This window comes from Protomyctophum bolini, assembly GCF_963924005.1.
Source record: "Protomyctophum bolini genome assembly, chromosome: 10".
Lineage (NCBI taxonomy): Eukaryota > Metazoa > Chordata > Actinopteri > Myctophiformes > Myctophidae > Protomyctophum > Protomyctophum bolini.
In genome coordinates, this window is record NC_137871.1 from 11242496 (window position 1) to 11270004 (window position 27509).

General features: G+C 43.0%; 1 protein-coding gene across 1 annotated transcript in view; it reads right to left on the bottom strand.

Annotated features, from left to right (window-relative positions):
• The window catches only part of LOC308323073 (progesterone receptor-like), a 58583-nt gene that overhangs the window by 11670 nt on the left and 19404 nt on the right, over positions 1-27509 (bottom strand). The window contains exons 5-8 of the mRNA XM_080774675.1: positions 20923-21141; positions 18746-18890; positions 11387-11517; positions 9266-9420 (exon numbers count right to left, since the gene is read on the bottom strand). Of these exons, the coding sequence (XP_080630801.1) occupies positions 9266-9420; positions 11387-11517; positions 18746-18890; positions 20923-21141 (650 nt within the window). The remainder of the gene's footprint in view (positions 1-9265; positions 9421-11386; positions 11518-18745; positions 18891-20922; positions 21142-27509) is intronic.

Genomic DNA, 27509 nt, shown 5'->3' on the forward strand with positions numbered 1-27509 from the left:
CAGGAGGCCTCGGCAGTAGGCTGCGACCACATTGGCTGTTTCTGGGTCTGGCTGACCTTCTTTCCGTCTCCTAAGCATAAGACTCCCAGTTGGCCTTAAGGGAAATTCCATCGCTTGAAAGGTTTCCCTGGTCGGTGGTGTGAGCGGGAAAACCTGTCCAGGATGTGTCTCTCCGGTTTCGGTCACCTATACACATGCACGTGTTTGTGTTGTCACTGTTGTTCTATCCTACCGACTCACCTGCCAGTGAGGAGCCCCCACCGGGAAGACGTTGGGCCTTCGTCCTACTCCTTCCACCCAACACTCCCCCGCTGACAGGCTGAGTCCGTAGGAGTATGTGCTGCAGCCTTTCTTATCACAGTCTCCACGTATGCTACTCTGTCAAATACTGCTGGAGCAAACCAAGTGAAGGCTACAATTGGAGGGGGTTCAACACTTGCTTTCCTGATGTAAATCATTTGAAAATGGGAAATAAGAGTCAGATCTGTCAAGTTTAATGAAAATCATACCAATATGTTGTGCATAATCAAACCGAGGCATACAAAGTTGTAGATATATTGCCAGAATGAACCAAATGTTCAAATCTTGGCAGAAATAGTTACTTATTGATATTCCAAATTGCTTTATTGAATTCCTTGAACCCCAAAAACATAATTTGACACCAAGATTGACCTTCTAAGAGGCTTGGAGGCCGAAATATTGACACTTATAGATATTACATGACGGCCAACTTTGAACGCCAAGATGGCCGCCTTCTGCCATCTTGATGATGTGGCTCCCCTTGAAATGAAATGTGTGGTTATGGAGAGAATGTGGAAAACATTTGGCGCTTTTGTCCACATTTTTTTGCTAAGCTACCTAAGGACTACTAAAACTGGAGTATATGAATTGGACTTTGGACGATTAGCTCCACCGTTAACTTAAGTCCTCCATAACGAGCTGGCTGAATAGCAGCTGGACCTAACCATCAGTTGAGTTGTAACTGTTACAGCACCCATGTTGTTCTTCGCTATTTTACCTGCATGTCTAGTATGTTGAAATTGTACGAATGCACGTGCACGTGCTCTGCTTTCCAAAACACATGGCACGTGTTTACACACGTTTGCAGTCAAAGATTCACAATGGAAATTAGCTCTTGAGCTTTTTTGTGTTTTTTTGTGTTTTTGGTGGAAAAAGTACTCACATTTACTAAAAGTAGTCATTGTGCAGAATGTCCCATTTCAAGTTTTAAAAATGTATAAAAAAAAAATCTTTTGAAAATAACAGATATGCAAGCTCACAATTTGTCACATGTGTGACTTCTGTGATCTGTTATTTTTAAATGGCCGAAATGTTCATAGGGATGAATGAAGTGGTTAATATATGTTTTGTAATATCAAAATCTGTAATGTACTTGGTTACTTTCCACCACTGCTTTTGACTAATTCTGCAATATGTATAAATATCCAATGATTCCAGATTGCACTGATGATGTGTCCAAGTTTGTGCGGCAGAAGTTTAATTCACTATAAGCAGATTATGTAAACTATGTTTGCAATGCATTATAGACATGGACTTGATGGAAGGAAAAAACCCTCATGGCCTGTGATCCTATATTCTTCTTCTTTTCAGAATGATGCGCTGTTCGTCGTAAGGCCATTTATAGTAATACCATGATTAAAACTAGACTGACGTAACTGTGTTTTTGAACTACTCCCTGACTATAGGTCCACTCACTGCAGTTAAGTGGAAACTTTGTCACAAAACTGAACGTAATGGACTCAGTTGCCCTCATGGAAAAAGAGCTCTTTAGTCTACAGTGGCATCACAATTTCACCCAGAGATATTAGTCTTGGCATTTATGAAATAAGTTAAATAACATAAGCTTGATTTTATCAGCATCGAGCAACAAGTTAATAATAGGGAACAAGTTAATATGTTCTGAACAACATCAAAGGCAAAAGTGGTGGATTCTCACTGTGGGGGGTTTATATGACGGGGCTGTATGAAATCATTTCACAAGTTAACTCTGGAGTTTGGCCTCCAAACATGTACATTCTGGCAATATTCACAGTTGAGGCATTTATTGTTTGTTGCTTGACAGTATCAAATTCACTAAAGTATGCGGGTCAGACGGAAAACAAGTGAAGTGTCTTATGCGCTTAAACCAAAAAATGGAGAAGGATCTGCATCTGACTTTCAGCACGCATGTTTCTGCAGAAAGTCTGCAAATATGTCTAAAGATGTTACACTTTCACCCTTGTTCTATTGGACACCACTCATTTTATGAATAGCTTCATTCATAATGATCTCGTTTCATGAGCAGATTATAATGCAAGTATGTGTTTAGAATGCATAGATATAGGCTTGATAGAAGGAAAAACAAAACTGCATGGTCTGCCGCCTTAAGGGCTACACACACACCGTCTGCGAACGCCGCGCGTCAAAACAGCCGCCTCCGTTATTTTCAATGAACCTATCCCACACCGGCTGCGTTCACGCCTCGCCCGACGCTCCGATACGCCACTGTTCTATTTTCACAGTAACAGCCCTGCGGTTTGATGTAATTTCGCAGTAAGCCCTGGTTTGATGTAAGCAAGCTGCAGCGGATGGAATGGGAGACACGTTTCTTACCTGTCTGCTGAAGAAATAAATAATCATGTATAAAAAAAATCATATATTCCAGTCTGGTTTCGTCCACTCCTTTTTTTAAATGTCTTTTTTTTCCTGAAAAACCTCATGTTTCAGTGGTTCTCAATATTTCATGTCAAGGACCCCCAAAAATATATGAAATTGGCCGCCGACCCCCCCCATCTGAAAATGTGCTGTTTCAGGGACCACCTCCCAGAAGCAAAGATTTGAGTTAAAAACGCTCGCTCTGAAAGAGTATATTATTCAAAGCTTTGCGGCACATGTTCATGATTTTTCAAAAAATAGCAGACCTACAAGCTCGTAGCGCGCCACTCGGTGGCGCGCTACGAGCTTGTAGATCCATCAGAATAATGTGCGGCATCCATCCATCCAGCTAATGCCGGGAGTGACTATCATTCACGCGACTGGGGGGGGGAGGGGGGTGGGGGTCGCCCGCATCATCAGCTCAGAACTGTGTGAAAAGTTGAAAGCAGCTGAATCTTTGGAGTCTTGCTCTTTGACAGATTAGAAGACATCAACAAAACGGAGCAGGAGATCGTGTTTACATTGTGATACCGTATCGGCGAATGTGGTTTAGCGGGAAGACGAAGTTGGTCTGCATATATGTGTGCACGGACGGGGCAGCTCTCGACGTGGGTGTATACAACGGCGTCATTCCTGAATGACGTCAGAGGGCGCTCGGCGGCGATTCCCTCGTACACGTTCTGTGCACAGCCCACAGGAGAGCTGCACCAAGTGAGCTGATTCGCATGGTACCTTAGCAGTGTTGTTTTTGGCAGCAAATTTACATTTTAGTTTTGGTCATTATAGTCTCATTTTAGTCACCTGGAATGTTTTATTGTATCATAAGATTTTAGTCGACTACAACTACGGTTGATTTAGTCGCCTTGTAACATTTTAGTCTAGTTTTTATTTGTTGACGAAATATTAGTCAGTATATTTAGTCTTAGTTATCATAGCTTAGTTTTCATGTAGTTTCCATTTCGTTTGGTGTTGGTGGAAAAAGGTAGTCAACGGAAAAAAATTGTCTTCTCTTTATTTGCGTATAAAAGCAAGCATGGCAAGTGGTAATGTTTCTATATACCTATGTAAGTTGTTTGGATGTGGAAAACGTGACAACCTAGCGGGAATACTGTACTGTACAATACTGTACTGTGCTATTGTCCTCTGTAGTCTGTACTGTACTGTGCTGTTCTTCTCTGTAGTCTGTACTGTACTTTACTCCACTGTGTACAATGTACCGAATTGTAGCATACTGTGCCGTACAGTATCATACTGAACTGTGCCATACTGTATGGTACTGTACTGTACCATACTGTACAATACTGTACTGTACAATACTGTCCTATACTGTACTGTACTCTACTCTACTGTACTGTACCGAACCTTACCATACTGTGCCATACTTTACTGTAGCGGACTGTACAGTACTGTACTGTGCCTTCCCATACTGTACAGTACTGTACTGTATCGTACTGTAGCATACTGTGCTGTACCGTGCTGCTGTGCCGTGTGTGTGTGTGTGTGTGTGTGTGTGTGTGTGTGTGTGTGTGTGTGTGTGTGTGTGTGCGTGCAAGTGGAGGGGGCATTTGTGATGTAATTAGCTTGGTCATAGAAATGTATATTTATTTATATACTGTTTCATTCTGTACATGAACTGAAGACCAAAATAAAACATTGAAAGTAAAAAAAAAACAACAACTATGTGATGAGAATGGCATTGCCTGTGTAAAACTAGGACAGTTTCACAACATTACATGGTCTACATGGAGACAGTTGAAAATAAGGAGACTATTGCCTGCCATTTAAATTCAACTAAAAAAATGAAACAGTTCCGAGCTGTCGGTCTGCATGACGCATCCGGGAAATTGGATTATGTGACTGACCATTTTTATCTTGGACTGTGGACGTGAAGTGAAATGTTTTGTAGGCTACAAGCGATGACAGTGACCCAAAACATGTATGCACAGGAGCGTTTTCACTGTTTCCTATAGCCGACATGCTTGATACTGGGGAGATCTTATACAGTTTCTCTCCCTTCAATTGGGCATAGAGTAGCGCAAACATCGCTCACTCTCTGATGATCGTCTGCACCTTTGTTAAATTGACACACACACACGCACACGTGTACAACTGTACACACACACACACACACACACACACACACACACACACACACACACACACACACACACACACACACACACACACACACACACACACACACACACACACACACACTTATGCTTGACAGTGACGGCAAGTATGGGAAAGAGACTGTTGCAAATGCTGATGCTGACAGGGACAAGATGAATGTACTGAGGGGTCTAATTCAGGAGTTTGAAACCAGATATGATCATATGAATCCCTCAGGGCATGTAATTCAACTTGGCCTCAGGAAATTAAAGACCTCCACAGTTTTGGCAACACATCACTTAGTATAGCCTCCTCTAGAATTATACGAGGCCAGCGAGTCTGTTGACAAAGACTCCACTCTTAAGAGAATGGATGCGTTTAAGGGCTTTGCAAGAAAACATTTAGCAGATGTTTAGTGTATGACTTGGTCAAAATAGTGAAGGCAAACAACCCAGAGACTTACTCCAAGTCTCCAACATTCAGAAAGTCCTTGTGTTGTTACGCTGCCCTTGAGCAGTGTGGATGTGAGAGAGGCTTAAAATCACACCCGTGTGAAGTAAGTGGTGCAACTCCGTGTGGGGGGTGGGGGGCGGAAGTTCCAGACCAACAGGAACGCATCCAGGGTGCCGGCCCGATTCCGGTGAGCCGCCCCGCGTCCGAAACGGTTGAGAAATGACAGAGTTACCGTCTAGGTGTCCCTCTACTGTATACCCTCCTCTACTGTACTGTACTGTATTGTCACTAATGTACTGGCACCCCCAAAAGCATCATACTGTATATACAGTCAATACGTGCATGTGTGTTTGTGTGTGAAAAACAACCATGCTGTTTACGTGCTCATATACCCAGACACCCAGACACCCAGCTATACCCAGGCAGCTACCCAGCCACCCTCACACATACAGTCACTTAAGGAAGTGGTTGCACCACTTAAAAGGTACAGATCCAGGCTGTCAGATTCTGACCCAAAGCCATGGCTGTTGACTTGTGGATGCAAACGGCTGATGATGCAAACGGCTGAACATTCACTTTGAAAGAATATATTCAAAGATTTGCGCCACATTTTCACGATTTTTCAAAAATAGCAGATCTACAAGCTCATAGCGCGCCACTATGAGCTTGTAGATTAAAAGCCAGTGGTTCTCAAACCTTTACCTGTCTACAATATTTTGCTTAAACGGCAAGAGAAAATGATAGCTATAGCACACGATGCTGAATGATAACCTACCTTTTGAATAATGGCCTTTAACAAAATGTGTGAAAGAGTCGCACCAGGTGAATACTAGAGATGGTGACTGTCATATTGTGCACCTTATGTGTGCCTATGTTTACTATTCAATATCCATATTGATTTCCATAAAAGTCTGATATCTAATAAAAACCGACTACATCACAAATTATTCTAAATTGTCAATCTATTTAATCCCACTTCAGTGGAACACTCTCTCTCTCTCTCTCTCTCTCTCAGACACACACACACACACACACATGCTCACTAACAGAACTACAAGCTAAGGCGTCGCATACAGCTTGGACAGACAGATAGACAGACAGACAGACAGACAGACGGAGGAGATGGTCCGTAATTAATTCGACATCTGTCGAATTTTAAAGATGGAGTGATTTATTTCTTCTCCCCTAAAACATGATCATCGGGTACTATGAGTATACTAGGAGGAAGGAGGATTTCGTTCAGAAAAGTGTACAGAAAGTGTTAACATTATGTTTTTATGTGGCCACAGCCACACCCACCAGTTCATTAGGTAGCCTATACCTGGCTTTCACTATAGCGCCACCCACCTGAACTTAAGCCTCGCCAACACACCTGTTGTTGTTGTTGTTATGATAATGTGGGAGGGGTTAGGGTTATGATGTCACTAGAATTGGTTTGACTCAAAGGCTTTCAGCTTTCAGGAAGACACCAAAAATACACAGGGAAGACCTATTTGAATATTAACCACACCTGGGGGTCTATTAGAGTAATGTTAACTCCATAGACACATGCAAAATAGAAAAAGTACAAAAATCACGACACCTAGGTGACGTTTGGGTTGTCTGGGTGACAATTTCACCCAGAGATACTGTACGTCTAAAACAGCCTGCATTTCTTTCCAAATGGTAAGGACTGTTCAAATGAGGGTCAGCTCTCCTCGTGTTTACTCTTGGCATTATAGGAAACAACAAAAACGTCTTCTTCTTCAGCATTGAACAAGTTAATAGGGAAGAGTATGTCCTGGACAACATCAAAAGCACAAGTGGTGGATTCTCACCGTGGGGGGTTTATATGAAGGGGGCTGTATGAAATCATTTCATAAGTGAACTGGATTTTGGCCTCCAAACAATCCTGGCAATATTTACAGTTGAGGCATTTATTGTTTGTTGCTGGACAGCGTCACTAAAGTATACAGGACAGATGGAAAACAGTGAAGTGGCTTATGCGCTTAAACCAAAAATGGAGAAGGATCTGAATCTTTCAGGCAACGCATGTTTCTACAAAAACTCAGCAAATATGTCTAAATATGTACATTTTCAACCATTTCTATTGGAGACCATCAAGGCTATGTCTTAAGAACTACTGAAATGTATGTTTCACTGGGATATTTCACTTTCAAAAAAACTTTTGGTCATTTTATCATCTACTCCCCAGACGGTTTTTAAGTTACTTGATTCAGTAATTAGATAATGTGATATTCATTTTAGCTGCCCTGCCCCGCCCCCTTCCTATACAAACCCATTATAACTCCATAATCCATTTTAACTATCATAGATTCATTGAAAACACCCAACCTTTTTTCTGGTGACTGATAGTGTCCTTCCAATACATGAGGTGGCCTTGCTTTTTCATTTAATGTTATTTATTGTTGAGGGGCGCTAGCCACACCGTTGACAATGGTGCGCTCTGCTTGCACACTAGTAGGCCATTTATGGCCTACTTGTGTGGGGCACTCGACAGGGTGCCCCACACAAGTAGGCACTCGACAGAGTGCAGTTCTAGTTTACAATAGGTATTAGTAGGTATTAATAGGCATTACTGTGCTTAACTGACCAGTCAAGAGGAAGGTGTGAGACGGAGACATGAGACTCAACAATACAAATGCATTTACGGCTGTTATCAAAGCAAACCTGGGCTTCCATAACACCTCAACAGTGCCACAGGCTGATCACCTCCATGCCACGGCCCATTGATGAAATAATTTGTTCAAAAGTAGTCCAGACCAAGTATTAACTGCAGACATTAATATACTTTTCAGATGGTCGACATGTTTCGTATAAATATTAGTGGTCTCGTAAAATATTCTAATATTTTGAGAAAGGATTTTTTGATTTGCATGAGCTGTACGCCATAATCATTAAAACAAAAAAGGTTTTAAAGTTTCACTTTTTTAATTATATTACGGATTTTGAGTGACTAAAAAAACAGCAAAATTGCAACCCGCAAGGTTTCATAGTTAACTGCGACCTTCGTCGCAGTTAACTATGAAACCTTGCGGGTTGCAATTAATAGCTTCATTCAGAATGATCTAGTTTTATAAGCAGATCATAATGCAAGTACTGTATGTTTAGAATGCATTATAGACATACTGTAGGCTTGATATAATTAGAAAACAAAAACTCTGCATGTTCTGCCGCCTTATTGCTGTATTTAATGTCAGCCATTAATAATAAGTTAATGAGTCATACCACGATTAAAACTAGACTGATGTCACTGTGTGTTATTTAAGGGATGCACTACTCTACTGCAGTGCACACGGACGGACACACGGACGGAGTGCAAAACATACTCTCTCCCCATGCCTTCGGCCTGGTGGAGACAATAAGCATATATCTTGAACACGGTTAGCAATATTGCTAACATGCTAATGTGAGATTGTTGTGATGTTATCCCTAAAAACTGATTGAATTCAGGTACTCATCATGCCTCACACAAAGCATATGGTCATTAGCACACTAACTGGCTGAGCTACCAGGCACCCACGGCTGCCAATTAAAAATAAAATAATATCAGATCTTAATTGGAGAAAAAACACTGCGAGTGATTTGTGTACTTCCTGCACAGTAAAAGGTAAAAAGCTAGAGCGAAGAAGACCACCATTTACAGGAACATGAGGACAGTGTTTCAGAGCAGGATGTCATTAGTCATGAACAGCAGCAGTGCTTCATAATGCATATACTGTAGGCAAGGTTCGATATTACTCGCAGAAAGGGATTTAATGGCTTTCCGAAACCTGTTTGTGTCAGCGGTGACAGAAATAAAACTTAAGACTTTGCCTTTGTGATTAGAAAAGCACAGCGAGCCATTATTTATGAAAGGACTAATTAAATAACTCAACTCAACCTGTCTATACGTCTGCATGTACCGTATGAGCCAGAGGCTTCAGGTCAGGAAGTGGGTGAGGTATTGGCTGTTAAAAAAGATATGTCGGCGCTGCTTTGGAACCAGGGTACTAACGGCAGAGGAGTGTTTTGTGTGTGTGAAGTGAACTGTTGGGTCCATTACCGGTTGGAGGGAATCCAGCAGCTGTGTGAGCTGGAACAGCCTCTGAGTGCGGGTGGTCTCCCCTCCACTGTGGCTAGCCAAGCGGTCCAGCTCCTTAATGTAGGAGGTCCGCAGCTCATCGAAACATCGCTGGCTCTTCAACCCGTCTACTGGCACTATGGGGGCACACAGAGCCAGAACACACAACAGTTTAATCAGACGAGCCACGACAGCACACCTAATCAAAATATTACAATTCACCACATCCCCGCGTGCGCCAATAATCAAAATAACGCACACCCCCCTTGTGTAATTATTGCTTAATTGCACTGCAGATTTGGGCAAAAATATAGACTAGGTTATTTCCATATTCTAACTAATTGTGTTTTTCCTATATTAATGCTCTATTATTATTATTATTGAAAGTAGCAGATCTACAAGCTTGAAATGTGGCATCAAGTAATGCGTTTTGAGCTTGTATATCTGCAACTTTTGTTATTTTTTTAAAATTTGAATCCTGAAAAGTAACGGTTTTAGACATTTCAACCGACAGAGACGATTATTGTTGTTCTCGGGTATAATCCGTGTATGTCCAAAACTATATATTTTTATGAAATGAAATATATTCATGAATTCATTGACCCACCTCTTGTTGACTGGTTCTCACAAGCCCATTGCTCAGCCAATTGATGACACAAGTGCATTCAGGGACTGAGTGAAACTCCAAGATTTACTACAGTTCCATGCAAGGATTTCCAGTACAGTATATACTCTGGAACAGGTGCTACAGTATGTACAATTAATTGTAAGCTCTTCCTGATTCCCAACAACCTCCAGCTTCCAGTCAAGACCACTAGGGAATGATACCTGTGAGTTAACGTGTGTACCAGACTTTTCCTCCAGACTGCATTCTGACACTGACTGCAGTGTCAGATACTGTACAGTAGTTTGTACAGCGAATGTGCTTGTGCAATATATTCATGCATGGAGGTACAGTAGCTGCTGTGGCTCAGTATGACCCTTCTGCGATACAGACAAACCACAGCATAGTTTGTTGACTTATTTATTGGCTAACTTCAATACATAATAACTGCTAGAGTGCGACTGCTTCAATCTGTCAGTCGGTGACTGGGAAACAAACCATTCTGTCCCAAGGTTGCCGTTTTCTGCAGCTGTACTGAATCGTCCTTCAACAATTTGAAGTGGATTACTTTTTGACCCTCGCCACAGTAATTCAGACACTGAGAAGTTCCGTTAGCAGTAACTGTATCGGCGTACGTGTAGTCTGATATGCAAAGAAAAGACAATTGCAACACCTAGTGCAGAGAGATCTGACGACTCACCTCTTCAGACTCCACCTCACCACCTAGCACCTCTCCTGATATCCCTCTGTTCAGCTCTTCTAGATAGATGCTAGTTTAGGGAGATATACTGTACGTTTTGCTTGACCACAAATAGTGGTGAACAGATGCTAGTTCACTGTTTACCTGCATCACTAGGGTTCACACTTACACTATGCTGATGCTAGTTTTCTTGGTTTACCTGGGATGGTAGTTTCTTGAGACACGTATTGTAATAGCCTCTGCTAAATACCTAAATTATAAATTTCAATTGTAAATTGTACTCTGCTTACTCCGATCTCACACTTGGTGGCTCAGAGGGTCTTGTAAAATTGTAAAATTTCATCAAAGTCATTTTGAAAGTGTCATCTTATTGGCTGGGTTTCCCCGAACGCATTTAGTGTAAGACTTGTAGTGCCGCACATGCTCAGATTCGTTCGGGGAAACCCAGCCAATAGCACTCTCCAACTCCACTGAGCGACACCAGCTCATTGTTGAAAAAAGAATAGCGCCAGTTCGAGACTCGAGAGTAAAAACCTACGGTAAAAAGTCAACATTAATTTGATTCAGTATAGTCCACTGTCGGGTTCAGTAGTACCAAAGAAACTCAAGGCTGTGTGGGGTGAGTTTAGTGAGTGATATGAGGGGACATTGCAGGGCAACAGCAGTAGCTGCACGATGCGACATCAAACTGGTGTTATTTTTCCCCACGGAACGCAGCGAACCAGGCTATTATATAGACTGGCTGTTTTTGAGGCATTGAGGCCGGGGTTCAAGTGCTTAAAGGTGGCATTGCACTCACTGATACTGAAGAGCAGCAGGGCCTTCATGCACAGGAACTCGTCCTGAGTGACCCGCAACACGCAGAACCTCTGCGATAGAAGCTTCATTCTGACACAGTGGTCGTACATGCTAGACACCTGCATCCGCTGGCTGAAAGGGAGAGAGAGAGAGAGAGAGAGAGAGAGACACACACACACACAGGGCATCATTTGGGGTCCCAGGGGATGACAATTGGTACCCCCTTAACCCATTTAGGCCTGACATTAAAAAAGAAGTCTTCTGAAAGAATATATATTAAAAGATTTTTGACGCATTTTCACGATTTTTCAAAAATAGCAGACCTAGCTATGAGCTTTTAGATCTGCTATTTTCCAATAGCTAAAGTATAACATAAATACATAATGCTTAGTTAAAACACCAAAAAAGGGGTTCCCAATCCCGGCCCGGAATGGGCTAGTGCAGTCAGTGGTTCTCAAGCTCCTTTGTGTCAAGGTCCAAGGACCCCCACATTGATATGCAATTGGCCACTGATCGTGTTGTGCCAGGGAACCCCAGAAGAGAAGATTTATGTTTGGAGATTTTTTTTTTCCAAGACTATTCAGAATGTTCCAAATATCTTAGATATGGTCCCCGTCAAGGACCCCCTCGGGGTCCCCAGACTCCACTTCGAGGAACCACTGCATTAGCGTTCGCTTCTCAAATGAAGTTATTTTATGGATATCTTTTCCACCTCTGAACATTTTCTGTGCAGATGAATAAGATTTTAGTGAGTGGAGCTCAACCCACGCCTGTGTCCATCCCATCTTCATGTGACATGTCGTGACACACGTTATGGACAGTCAAGGTGCTTACTGTATACTTATCTGCAAACATACATTAATTTGCCACTTTCATACCTATACTGTAGTGTCCCTATTTTGGGCATGATGTTATTATAGGCAGACAATGGACATTGAAAAAAGAAATCATGGCGTAAATAACAAATCTACCAGCGCATCACAATGAGTTGTAGATGTGCTATTTTCAGGTTTTGAATAGGGCTTATGTTATGTGGTAAGTTTTCTTGCCACCCTCTACTTTTTTCTTGAAGTCTGGGGATTTAATCTTGCTCTGGGGAGCAAGAAAGAGAGAGCGAGAGAGAGAGAGCGGAGAGGAGAGGAGCGAGAGAGATAGCAGGCAGAAAGAAAGACAAGGATGGATGGAGTAGATGGATGGGAGGAGGAAAAGAAGAATTGGAAGGCGAGAGAGTGGAGGGGAGAGGGGAAAAAAACCTGATAGGGAGGAGGGGCCAATAATGGGGGGGGGGGGGGGGGTAGGAAACTTGGAAAGTGAAACGAGAGGGAGGGGAAAAAAAAGGAAATGAGTGAGACGGATAATGGAGAAGGGTAAGGGGACAGAAAGACGGGGAGACAGAGAAAGATGAGGGTCAGAATGTGGGTCAGGCGTATCCATTACCATGCAGGTCAGCAGCATAGCCAGCCAGCCAGCCAGCCAGCCCGGAGTGGCAGCAGGGGCCTAATGCAGACTGAACGAGAGTTTTACTAATGCTGCATGGAATATCAGCCAGATTGTAACCTGCTCCTTTAGCATTCCACGCTAGCTCCTTATCGACTTGTCTCCTCTCCCGCGAGCGGCCCGGCGGCGCGCTGCCGTCGCTGATAAGACGCGGCGGGATTGCGCTTCGTGTATATATCGTCATCATGTAAACGGGATGTCGCTCCCGGCTGAACTTATACGCTTGTATACAGCCACCAGCGTGACAGTGCGATAAAAGACACTTGGGATTGTAGTAGGGGAGGTATGTGTTTGTGTGAAAATGTGTCTTATTTACAATTTAGGCATTTTTTTTCCAATTTTCTCTGGATTCTCAAAAAGCTCAGGAAGAAAACCCATTGAGTATTGACCGATGATGGTGATAAGATGGAAATGGGACATTGTGCATCTATTGAGTACTTTTACATTTGGTACCTTGAGTATATTTCGACGCCAATACTTTTGTAGGCTGCTTTTGCAGTGAAGTGATTCATTGTGTCATTTCTGCTACTTTGAACTAGTAATGAGTAATAGACAAATACGTGATTTCCCCACCACTGAGCAGATGTAAAGCAATAGATAAGAAAAGTGATTGTCCCCACGATGATATAAATTCCTAACCTGACTCCGCCAGAGGGGGCAGCAGAGAGGTTAATACATTCCATGGGAGGATATCAAAACCAGATTCAGAGGCATGGAATCACCCCACCCATCCCTCCAGCAAATCCGGTACAGGCTTTAGTTTCCGACTGTCGGATCTGCGAGTGCATCACAGAAGTTGGGAACATTTTAAGTCGGGAATACTTGCCCACCTTGTTGTACAATACTCCTTTATCTGATCTATAGTCATTGTCTGACATGTTTGAGTCTCATAGGGGGGTAATACCGTCAAAGGATTAACCAAATTGTTACTTACGCGGCGGATAAAAGCAAGAAATGTATGTCCCTTGGGTCATCCTAAAACATTCTAGAAGGGGTGCCCAAAAAAACTTCAACTTGTAGCGTGGGCAAAGTATTTCCGCCGCTTGACACCCCTGTCTACACCACTGCCACTGGTTAGGTAGCCGCACGGCTGTTGGTGATTATGATTATGATTACTATCACACGCGTCAATAATGTGCTGCTATGCTCCGCAACCTGTTTACAGCCTGTGTGTGTGTTCCACTTAAGACACCCTAGAAGGGGTGAGTTATTGACTAAATTGAAAATGACCGCCTACAGCGTTGACAGATGAGGGAAAAGACACCTGAAGAATCTCTCGGCTAATTGGTCTGGGTCATCCTATAAGACATTCTAGAAGGGCTGGCCGAAATAATCTGAAACAGCAAGTGAGTTAATGAAAACAATTTAAATGACCGCCTACGGTGTTGACAGATGATGAAATGGACGCCAGTAAGACGCCCCCCCCCGAGGGAGAGAAGCGACCTCACCCTTCGGGGCGAGGTCGCGTTGAAACGGCTTCTTAATACGGCACAGTTAACTCCTTTTCTGCTAAGAGCAAGATTGGAGGAGTTATATTTATGGTCACAGATTCCCTAGGACGGGATCGAACGAGTCCTTAGTTTATAATGTTTAATTGCCTCCACCAGACCAATCTTTATCCCACGATTTTGCAACCCATTTTTGACCCAGTGCCAATTATCTAATGTATTCCTGGGCGCTACACTTCCTCTGCCAACCTGGGGGGGGGGCAGCGGACTGACCTCATGCCTCCTTCTATGCATGAGGAGTCCAAGCTGCTTCTTTTCACCTGACAGGGGGGAATTTCCCTGGCCGGAACACGTTATTGTTCAGGGGGAGGTCGTTTTAGAGACCAGGATTACTGCATGTTTTTGTGAGGGCACCGCCACCTACCCTAGGGGACACGGGGAGAACTCCACACAGAAAGGCCCTTTCGCCAACCCCGCCTCGGGTATGGGGCACTGATGACGCGGAGGAGGGAACACGCCCCCCCAGCGCCCACAGTGTCCCCAGCGGGAATTGAACCCAGGACCTTCTAGCTGTGAGGCGACAGCACTACCGACTGTGCCACCCGTGCCCCCTCTGTTGTTTTTAAATGTGCTCTATAAATAATAAAATCGGTTTGGATATTTATTTGCACTCTATCTTCTTATTCATTTTCCTCCAGTAACTGTGCAAACTCCTAGAATCTCTCTCTCTCTCTCTCTATGTCGTTCTCAGACGAGCCCTCATCGTCCGGCTTCCAGTCATCACGGTTCTCCGTGCATCTGGCCAGCTCGCCGGTGCTTTGCGCTCCCACGCCGTTCCCGAGTACAACCACATATGTTAAATTAATGTGGTGCGTCCCCGTCGTGGCCGGTGCCCGTGTGTTGGTCGGTTCCCACCACAGCACTATAGTTTGCTGGCTGGCAGCTCTTGGTGTCTTTTTGGCAGTGTCCTCCTGCTAGTCTCGCTCTCCTGCGGCTGGCCATTTTCTGGCTCACCCTTTGGCATTCCATCATGCAGATTCTTGTTGGTAACGTGTGCTCTCGCTGATGTCACGTACTGCAGCGCAGCATTCTGGTGTGGCGCCCGTCTAGAGACTCTACCGGCGCATAGAAGAAGCCGAGTTTGGTTTGACGAGGGAAGGACGGAGTTCCATACGCTGCAGGCCATGCCGTTCAGCTAGGGCCCTCCTCACGTTAAGATCTTGCTCATTGTTGACCCATTGAGCGCCCCTCAACAATTATTATGCCAGGCTGTTGAGCATAAAGGTGCAAATATAGGAGCCAACACGGTTTCAGAGCCAAAAGGTGTGTGTGCTTTTTACTCTTTAGCTTGAATATGTATACAATATTTACATTTGGACAAACTGTGTGCAGGGCATACAATAAAGCAAAAACAATTAAGCCACTACCAAGGGACACGGGTGTTAAGAGAAAGCTGTGATTGGATGAGGGTGGAGTCAGGTAATGGGCTGATTGTCAGATGAGGTGATTGGTGACTTCAAAACTGCAGAGAATAATAGAGTGGAGAGGGACGGAGAGAGAGAGAGGGGATGAATACAGAGAAACCCAGACAAACCTACACTACGTGGCACATAACACCAATCTTCGGCACACTCTGATTCCACTGTTCAGGAGCTCCTGAGCCTTTCTGTGTGGAGTTTGCATGTTCTCCCCGTGTCCCCTAGGGTATAGGTGCCCTCACAAAAAACATGCAGTAAGCCTGATGGAGGGGAAAGGAACTAGTTGGAATAACGTGTTCCTTCCACGCGCTACGTCCAACCAGGGAAACTCACCCCTGTCAGGTGTAAATAGGAGCAACTTGGACACTCGTGCATGAAGGAAGCATGAGTTCCAAGTCTGTTGCTCTCCCCAGGTTGGTGGAGGATGTACATAGAGCCCAGGATCACATTAGATAATTGACACAGGGGGTGAAAAATCGTGGTATAAAAATAAAGAAAAAAAGAAAAAAAAGAAAGGGAGCTTGTTACAGAGAGCAAGCTGATGTAGTCCAGGTCTGTCAGGAGTCAGGACTACTGTGGGGTGGCACCTCGACCTCCGTGGTGTTAAGAGTAAGGCCTTCCTTAACGCCTAGTCCAGGACTATGATGAAGAGGAAGGGGGCTAGGGTGTCCCCCCTTGCAGTAAAATATCATTTTACCATCTGAGAAACATTTCCAAAGTCCGACCATTTCTGTCCCAAAATGACACCGAAAAACTCATACACTGTTTCATCACCAGCAGGCTTGACTATTGCAACGCTCTCCTGTCTGGCTTACCCAAAAAATCCATTGGACGGTTACAACTGGTCCAAAACGCAGCTGCCCGCGTGCTGACAAAAACCAAACGCAGAGCACACATTACACCAATTTTAAAGTCCCTGCACTGGTTGCCTATACATTTTAGAATAGATTTTAAAATTATTTTACTTGTTTTTAAAACACTAAATGGAAATGCACCTATTTATTTTTCAGAAATGCTTCCTAAATATGTGCCAGGCAGACCACTTCGTTCATCGAGTGCTGGTCTCCTGGAGATACCTGAGACCCCAAAAACAAAAAAATATGGTGAAGCCGCTTTTAGCTACTACGCCCCTGTGCTCTGGAATAGCCTGCCAAGGGATCTACGGTTCTCTGAATCTGTTGACATTTTTAAACGAAATCTTAAAACACACCTTTTTAGCATCGCTTTTACCTCCTAGATCATGTCCTTTTCCTGTGATTAGTCTCTCCTTTTTACTATTGTTTTTATTACTTTATAGTCGATGCTTTCCTGCTTTGTTTTGCTCCTTGTGTGATATGTACATGTGTATATTTGTGTATGTGTATGTGTATTTATATATATACATGTATGTATATGTGTATATATATATATATATATATTATTTTTTATTATTATTACTTTTTTGTTCTTACTGTAAAGCACTTTGAACTGCACTCGCTGCCTGAAAAATGTGCTATATAAATAAAGATTGATTGATTGATTGACAGTACCCCAGCCAAGATGTCAAACTCCTCACTGTTGCCGTCCGGGGTCCTTGTTCCTGCATACATGATCTCTATTGCCCGGAGTAAGTTGGGAGGGACACCATAGGCCTAATATGGATCTTCACCATCGTATCTACTACACTCTCTCGAACAGAGGGGCTCTGCTTTACAGCCACACTTGAGGAGATCTCTCTGCACACGTTGGCAACCTCTGGCAAGAGTGTCCACAGAAACTTTAAATCAGTCCATATTTTTCAGGAGATGGTAGAGATTGCACATCTTTCAGGCTTCTGGACCAAAAGCCTGATTTTAGTAAACTGCTCAATTTGAATGTTGTAACAGTGCAGCATTGAAAGACATTTTTGAGCAAACCGGTCCTTCCTTAGATCATTGACATTTCCAATGTAAAATATCTTGCCATACACGGGCGTATATGTCAAGCACTGCTAAACTGTTTGATTCAATGACTCCTGCTTAAGCGCCTCAAAGGGATATACCATCCGTTCTTTTGTATCACATGCTTTAGGTGGACATTTTGAATTTAGCCCAAAACTCACTTCCAAGGGACTTTTGTACCACATGTCATGCCTTTATGAGATTATTTAGGTGTCTTTTGCATCATCTGTCAACACTGTAGGTGGCCTTTTCAATTTAGTCAACACATTTCAACACGTTTCATCCTTCGAGGATGTCCTAGGATGACCCAAGGGATACATACGTGGCAAATTGTATGCTTTTGAGATTCTATAAGCTTTTTGAGTCAATCGCCAACACTTGTAGGCAGCCATTTTCAATTGAATCAATGATTCACTTTGAGATTTCTTTGGGCACCCCTTTTCATTTCCCATGTCATGCTTTCATCCGCCGTGTAACGGATTTAGACGGTATTACCCCCTACTATTGGGCTAATATCTCACATTGTCTGTCCTGTCTGTGTCTCTTTCAACCGACATCGACAACTGAATTTTGCCCGCTGAATCAATATAGCTCTGTCCGTTTGCCTACTGTAGCAGGGAGAGGTAATGTTTGTTTTGCATCATCATTACATCACCTAATCATAGCAACATGAGTTAGACTTTGATATATTGGCGCCCCTCACTTCACACAGGGGTGATTTCTATTTTTGCACACATCACCAATATAAGTGCTTATATTGGTGATACGGTACAAACCTAATGCAAAGCTCAGCCAATCAGTGAAGCCAATCAGATCTACAAGCTCATAGCGCGCCACCGAGTGGCGCTACGAGCTTGTATAGGTCTGCTATTTTAGAAAAATCGAAGAACGGCGTAGAAACATTTTCAAACAGACATTTTTAGAATCTGATCTCAGGTCAAAATGGGCTAATAGATTGATTCAGAGATGAGGGCGTGGATCGGATTCTCCAGAAACATGCTATGATTGTGATACTTACTCGTTGAAGACCAGGTCTGGGGCAAAGTAGAGCATGGCGCCGTTGGTGAGCGTGTAGGACCTCCAGCCCAGGGCGAAGACCATCACTCCCATCCATGACGACTGGATCACCGACATCTGGTCGTCCACGTGGAGTTCACGGAAACCTGCATTAGGTTTGGGTGAAAAAGAGAGGGAGGACATTGTGGTGATTTTTTTAACTAGGCCTATTGTACACTCTGGACAAAAAAAAGGTTCTGGAATTTGTTATATAATTGTTATCAAGTACATTTATCTGGAAAATAAATGACATGGTTCTTCATGAAGATATGACCTTGTTATAGAAGCACATTATTCCATTCTAGAACCTTCATCTGTAAGTGTGTGTGGTGTGGTATGGATGGATCAGAGCTCATAGTGTTGCCTTTGTCACCTGAGTTAAACATGAAGATGTCTCCCTCTAGTGGTGAGCATCTGAACTGGTAGGTTTAACACAGCATGGGATATTTTCTCCAGAAGTGCTGACTTGCTGACAGTGTGTGTGTGTGTGTGTCTCTCACACTAACACTAATGGTGTTTGTTTGCACACTGGTGCGTTTGTGAAGCCAGGACTCGATATAAAACTGTCTTGCACGTTTAACTTTTTCAAAAATAATGATCGGATCAGGGGATCGTCTTCACCGCTGCCTGCTCCACTCCATTTCTTTCTGCGAAAACAGTGCTACGAATATACAAAAATAATAGGCATCACACTCGATGTGCAAGGACGTGTCTTTCTTTTTTTTGTGGATTTCGGATCCGCAAAATGCAGCCACCTTAACCCTTACTACGTAAATGGCCATGAATTCTTTATGGCTTTGATCCATGTGGGGTTCGAGTCACCTGGCAGGCACTTCTTCTAGGACAAGTTTCTTATCTGGCAGGCAAGGCCCAGGGCTAGTCTTGCTAAAGGCTCTTGACCCAATGACACTGACCTGACCCGCTTTACCTGGCATTGGCTTTTTTTGTGTGTGCGTTATATTTAGCATTGCCTTGCTCCCTGTGGGTATAATTTATTAGTATTCATGCAAGTGTGTGTGTGTGGTGTGTACATAAGGTACATCGTGTACCTTAAGTTTATTTATACATTAGTGCACAACTCGTTTGACATAAATGGACTGCACAGTAAAAAAAATCCTGTGTACAAAAGTGTACAAATCTAACCAAAATGGACCCATAATTTGGTTTCAGACGGTGCTGGTTAAATGGTACCCTTAGCATTATGATGAGCCATAAGAACTAGGCCACCTAGTTGTAAAAGCACTATAAATGTCTAGTACGCATCTATGAGATATGACTACACATTTGGGCAAGGTTTGGGCAATAGCCCCATTGTCTTCCGTAAAATTAACATTAAATATTTCAAAACGACACATAATGTCACACACACACACACACACACACACACACACACACACACACACACACACACACACGTGAATGCGTGTGCACGCACACACACACACATGTGAATGCGTGTGCACGCACACACGCTCAAAGGTAGGCTACACTAAGTAGCACTCTGCATTACTAGTCAGTTGAATGAAACCCAGTCTGACATGTAAATAACACACAAGGTCATGTTTACGATCTACAGAGGGACCAGATGGAAACACAGTCAGCACGCACAGACACGCACGTGCATACTCGCACACACACACAAATAGGGCCTCCTTTTTTTTTATACTATTTTGATAAACGTTTTTTGAATAGTTCAAATAGCCGATCTACAAGCTCACAACATGTCGATAGATCAGCTATAGTTGAACGATTTTAAAATGTTTATCAAAATAGTAAAAACAAAGTCAAGAAGTGGAATAAGGCAATAATTCTTGCCTTCTGGGCCTCTAATTCAGCCTGGGAAATGGAGTTGGAGAGGCCCTTGGCCGCACGCCGGAAAATAATATTGCCCTGCGGCGGCGCAGACCCATATACTGTATACTACTAACCGAGGAACGGTGACAGTGATTTGGCCTCTCATTCAGCCTGGGAAAGGCACAAGGCCAAATTATATCACAGGCCTATATATATAAAACACACACGGCACACACAACAGCTAGCACCTTGCAGAGCCAACAGCAAAATAATTAACATTATCAGGGGATTTACTGGTCATAACTTTGGCGCTGCGTGGCTTTGCTATGCTCCAGACTGGTTTACCTGGTAAGCCCTTGGCCCAGCGCACCACATTGACCAACTGCCTCTCTCCCAGCTCGTTTAGGCTGGTTAGCAGCGACGAGGAGCTGTCGGGCAGGGCCTGGTTGTGTCCCGCGTTGACCACGGCGGGTTCGATGGAGTGCAGGATGCCGAGCAGGGACAGACAGGAACGCATGCTGGGAGTGGGAGCTATAGTCATCACCTGGGACTGTGTCGCGTAGTCTGCAAATCAGGAGAACACCACAATGTCAAGTTAAATACGACTAAAAAATGACTTACGACTTACAATTTTTGAATTAAACAAAAACTAACAAACAATATTGTTTGCATACCAAAATACAACTAAAACTGCATTGGTGCAGCTGATGAAAGTATTATTATTTTTATTTTTTTACTGAAATAAGTCAAACCCACTATGGGAATAACAACAACAACAAAATACAAATGACCTTGGTGAGTACAGAAGTTATGAATACAGTACAGCTAAGATAGGACAGCTGTTACTTCACCAACACAGGCAGCGTGCTATTTAACGTTACTTATGAGTTATGAGCCATGCATCTACTCTAAATAGATGCTCGCTGAGGATTAAATTCATATGTGGATTAGTGCTGGGAAAACAGCAGGGTTTTACTGGAAGTTCTTCACTATGACCCAAATAACAGATGCCAGTTCCGAACAAAGTTTTCTGTCTGAATACGATATAATAAATAGAAAAGAACTAAATTGGCGTGTGTTGCCTGCCTTTGTTCACATTGTACCCCTTGTCGGCAACGAGTATGATTAGTGTTGCCAGATCTGGAAAGAGAAACAAGCGGCCAGGACTATGAAAACAGGCCCAAAGGAAGCCACTCTCTCTTTCAAAAAAAAAAATGAGAGAAAATGCCAAAGTGAGAGACACTATCCCTCTGGAGTGCATTTGGTCTGGTGTTTTTTGAGTTCTTTATCACAATTAGATCCAATTAACTTTCAGAGACAGTCAACAGAACTAACTAGAAAAAGTGCCCTTCTGGGCGTTTTTTTATGAAAGACAAATGGGCTGTGAAGAGCTCGATCACCATCCCGACACGAAGAAATATAGCCTAGTGCATGCACGTATATGCACTGTTGCACTTGCACACAGTAGCCTACACACGCTCTTTATTTGTTTCTATTGAAAAACACCAGTAAAATAACGTTTATTATATTTTATTTCATTCAAGTCACGACGAAGGAATGAGTTGAATGCGTGCTGCGTAATGCTGTGGCCCCGATGGTATGGTCTTCGCTCGTAGCATTTTATTGAAGAAGACTTGAATCGGGTGTGATACAGCGCATGAAAGCAAACTTCCCAAGGATTATGGAGATGTTTTTATTTATAGAGAGCGCTGTTGCCATGTCTCATAGAAACAAGTAAATAGGTCTATTAAAATAATCCCAAAAGAAGCGCATATAACAGGGGTCTGTAACCTATTTTAAATGAAGTGCCATGTTTTTATTTTCTAGATAGTGAGTCTGCCATATCCAGATTAATTTTAATGACACCACATTCAAATAAAAAAACATATTTTGATTGTCCACAAATATAAAGTTCTTCCTTCTTTTTAAATATGTTCTTGCACATTGTTATAATGATCATTATATACCCCCCTGCAGTCAGAGTTCATAGTTTTAATGAATGAATGTGATGCATTGTGAGCTGGTAGATCTGCTATTTTCAAAAGTAATCTTGGAAAAAAGTGACAATTATTTTTGAAACATTGTATTGAAACATTTTAAAACACAAATCTGTCATGGGGGTCACTGGCCCAAAATATTTTTGGATTAGCCGTCCTTAGTTGGGCAAATGCATTCATCTGGGGGTCCTTGACATGGGAATGTGCTGTGTGAGGATCACTGGTTTAAACAACATTAGGAGAAAAGCCCAAATAACCACTTTAGAAACAAGAAAAGCAACCACAACTACCAATATTTACAAGCAACTTTACAGAAGAATGAACAGACATGGCAACACTCCAGCAGAGCCCAGAGCCGCTCAAGTGTAAAATCAAACAGTGCTTTTTGCATTTAAGAGGTGGTCAGACCCACGTCGAATCGTTATGCCCTGAGTGTTTTTAGGTCAAGGGGCTTAATAGCAAATTGCGCAAAGCGAATATAATTAACATTTGGACACTCCCACAATGCTAAAATATTCAGGAACGCCGTATGCCATATGTGTGTGCGTTCAACACGGGCCGATACGGCTTCCATAATACGAAAGGGCGCAGAGCGAGGCCAATTTATGTATTACCACATGGGTTTAGTAATACTGTTCCACTTGCATAATCGACCTATATGACTCATCATGAATCACATTGGTGCGTTCACAAGGGCAGATGAAAAATTGCAAAGACGCGCTGTGAGTTGATTTGGAGCAGCTTACAAGCATCATTCCGTCTTTGCAACGTCAGCGCAACAAGTCCTTCAGCCTCACTGGCGAGAAAGGTGCTGCATTTATTTCGTGTTCATCTGTGAACCAGATCTGCATGATGTTTCCGGATTTCACAGTTAACAATTCCCTGAGGAAGACCTCCTAGGTCGAAACGTTGGGTAACAATAAACATACAGCATCGTGGCGACGTGTGTGCGGCCTTTTTCTCTTTTTTAACAATCTGCACAGTGCCTTGGAATTGTCCCCACATGAGGTTGACTTTAATCCAGCTCTTTTTCTGCCACGTCATGTTGTTTAATTTCTCACATTGTATTCCATGGCTTCATCATCAGTACGATAGTTAAACAAACTCCAATTTCAATCCTGCAAATATATTGTGTTGGTCATGTCACTGAATCGTTATGTGACTGTGTGGAAAACCTGCAGTAATGCAAGGTTTACTTGTGTATATGGGTCGTTGTTTTTGACAATCTTAAGGAAGCAAGCCCAAATAAGAATCTATACTTTAGTTTAGAAACACTTTACAGCCAATCAAGCCCCAAGGTCTTAAAGGTTTTAATAAGCAACTATTATGTAGAATTCCACAAGTAAGACGCAGGAGAGTCTCACGAAACGGGCTGTCGGCTCAAATGCTTCTCTCTCTGAAACGCAGCAGAAATGGAAGCGGAAGAAAAATGGAATCTAAAAATGCATTCAGTCAACCTGTCTGGGATTTTTCAAAAATAGCAGATCTACAAGCTCGTATAGCACACCACCGAGTGGCGCGCTACGAGCTTGTAGGTCTGCTATTTTTTTTTAATCCCAGAGCTATTAGCTATTTTTCAATAGCTAAAGCATAACATAATGCTAACACCAAAAGGGGTTCCCGCCCCAAAATGGGTTAAGACCTGTGACCAATTCTACAAATAACTAGTTCCCCCCAGAAGATTATATTTGTTTATAGATAGCAGATGTACAAGCTCGCAGTGTGTCAGGAATATCACATGTATCTATCTATCTATCTATCTGCTAACAGTTTTCTGAAAAACCTTATGCTGTTCTTCACCGGTTTTACTGGGTATAACAGCCGGGCTACACTGCAGGGGGCGGCATTGGCCCGGAACCGCTCAGTCCACGGGAGTCTGCAACGGTACGCTGGAACTATAATCAATATTCTTTCCATGTGTCTGCAGGGCTAATATGGTTTGTGCCTCGGGTTCGGGTTCTTGGAAACGCCCCCCAGCCACTGCGTTAGTTTTACTGGGGTTAGGTTTAGGTATAGTTTACTGAGGTTAGGTTTAGGTATAGTTTACTGAGGTTAGGTTTAGGTATAGTTTACTGAGGTTAGGTTTAGGTATAGTTTTACTGAGGTTAAGGTTAGGGTTAGGTTTAGGTATAGTTTTACTGAGGTTAAGGTTAGGGTTAGGTTTAGGTATAGTTTTACTGAGGTTAAGGTTAGGGTTAGGTTTAGGTATAGTTTTACTGAGGTTAAGGTTAGGGTTAGGTTTAGGTATAGTTTTACTGAGGTTAGGGTTAGGTTTAGGTATAGTTTTACTGAGGTTAGGGTTAGGTTTAGGTATAGTTTTACTGAGGTTAAGGTTAGGGTTAGGTTTAGGTGTAGGCTGTCAATCACAGCGACTGGCCAGTCACAGCGCACCCTTTACTAGAAGGAAAAAAAACACAGCAAACAATAAATACGGAATAAATAAATAATAAATACGGAACAGCTAGGTTGCAGCCACCTAGCTGCTTCCGTTCCATCCCCAGTGTAGGGGGACCGTTATAGGACCACTTCACCACTTTTCAACCTATCTTCATATACCGGTAATACTGTAGGTCCTCACTAATAATCATGAAAAAATGGCGCAATTTTTATCCTACTCTGTCTGTGTCTCATAGGAGGGCTGTGGGCAGTTCAGAAACCGTCTTCCAGTGACATCATCGATGGGGAATCCAAGCTAATAGAAACCGCAGGCTTTCTAGTCCTGAAAAGTTGCGATGCGAAAATGGAAGCCATCGTTCTCACGATGATGAAAATCTAAACATTTTTGTAAAGAAAATCTTGTTTAAAAAATAATCTGCCTAATGATGACTGGAAGACGGATTCTAAACTGCCCACAGCCCTCCTATGAGACACTGTGGCCCAATCCCAATCCACTCCCTTGCTGATTTAGCTGCGCGTTCATGTGAAGTCTGCGAGGGCTTGAGGGATGTCCCATTTGAAATGGGTAAGTATAATAACGTGTTCCTTCCACGCGCTACGTCCAACCAGGGAAACTCCCCCCTGTCAGGTGTAAAGGAGCAACTTGGACACTCAGGCATGAAGGGAGCATGAGTTAAGTCCGTTGCTCTCCCCAGGTTGGCGGAGGGTGTGTAGAGCCCAGGATCACAGTAGATGATTGGCACAGGAGTGAAAAATGGGTTACAAAATCGTGGGATAAAAAATATTAAAAAGAAAGACATGGGTAAGTCAGTGAGGGCTCAGCCCCGCCCCTTCATGTGCCCTTTGCCAAAGTCAGCGTCGATGCTGACTTTGGCTGACTTTAGCAAAGAAATTACCCACAGTTCATAGCGTTACCAGGGGAATGAGGGGGATCCTCCGAACGTCAATTATTTAAGTATGCAAATGAGTTATGTATCGCGGTTAGAATGTCAACAGACACAATAGTGCTTTCTCACTGTTCTCAAAAGGATGGAAGGATATAGGCTATATATTTAATAACAATAATAATAATAAGGGAAACATGATGAGAAATGACTAATGATCAAAGTAAAAGAATATGGAAATGAAATGTATAATGAATATTATTATATATGAATATTACAACCCATATCACACAGGAAAGTCTATTTATGAAACTAATAATAAATCGATCAGCTTAAATACTAAAATAGACGTGATAGACATGTATAAATAGACCAAGCATGTAGGTAGGCACTGGCTGTGAATAAGGACAGTTTTTATAAAGTGATGCAAAGTGTCATGAATGGCGGACTCATCTTCAAAGTGCTGTCCCATTTCTTTCACAACAATTTGGAGCCCTTGCAGCCTCTCACCCTCAAGCACTTACAGCTGACCTGATTAAAGTCAATGAGGGTCCAGGGCTTCAGGGCTCAGGGCTTGAGGGAAGCAATTGGGATTGGGCCTGACAGACTGAGTAGAAAAAGATCGTGCCATTTTATCATGGTCATTAGGACCTATCAACCACGTAGAGTCTGTGGGGGCCACGGGGCCACAGCCCCCATGAAGACTCCCAGGGCCCCTTTAGGCCCCCATTTACATTACAGATTTTCTGGGAATTCCGAACATTTTGGACCTCTCCGCCGGCAATCTGAGAATCCCATCGTCAAATATTCGGGGAAAACAGCGCCTCCCCTGTTTGTTCCTCAACTGTTGCGAGGCAACAGTATGTCTTGAGAGACTACTCCGCCGGCCGTCCAAGAGGTGTTAAAAGTGTTGGGTGCGGCCACCCAAGTACTCCAATGCTAATCGGGTTTCTTTTGTTTTCACCTAGCCAGATGTCCACAACATCAAAGCGTGTCAGAATGTCATGGTAGTTGTTCTTGAGTCGTGACATAATAACACTGATCAAGAATTCACCAAAGAGACTCGCCTGGTTCAAGGAGCACCAGGATGAAAATGCCCCGTCTTTGAGAGCAATTGTTTCCAACTACACTACAGTGCAATCGTGACATTTCTCGCAGATTTGCGTGCACAAAAAAGTGATTCAGCGTCTCTCTCCCCTGAGTGACCGGCTGCCGCCACCACGCAATCAATCAATCAATCAATCAATCAATCACTCCGCACCGATCCCATGACCTCTCTCACTTTCCCTCTTTCTCTCTCTCTCCCCCTCCCTCCGTAAGTCCGTATATATATATCTCTCGATTATGGCAAGCCGTTTTAACATTTAATCGCTAGACTGGATATGTATTCCAGATATCTGTAATTCAGTTCTTCCTAGTCAAAACTAACGTTGCCATACTCTCTCTCCCTCCGTATCTCTCTCTCTCTCTCTCTCTCTCTCTCTCTCTCTCTCTCTCTCTCATAATAATAATAATAATATAGTCCGGACATTGGCCTATAGAAGCTGCTTTAAAAGTACCAGCGAAAACGGGCCCCCTTGAGGATTGATCAAACTCTTCGGCTCTGGGACCTATTATAATGAAGATAGGTTGAAAAGTGGTGAAGTGGTCCTTT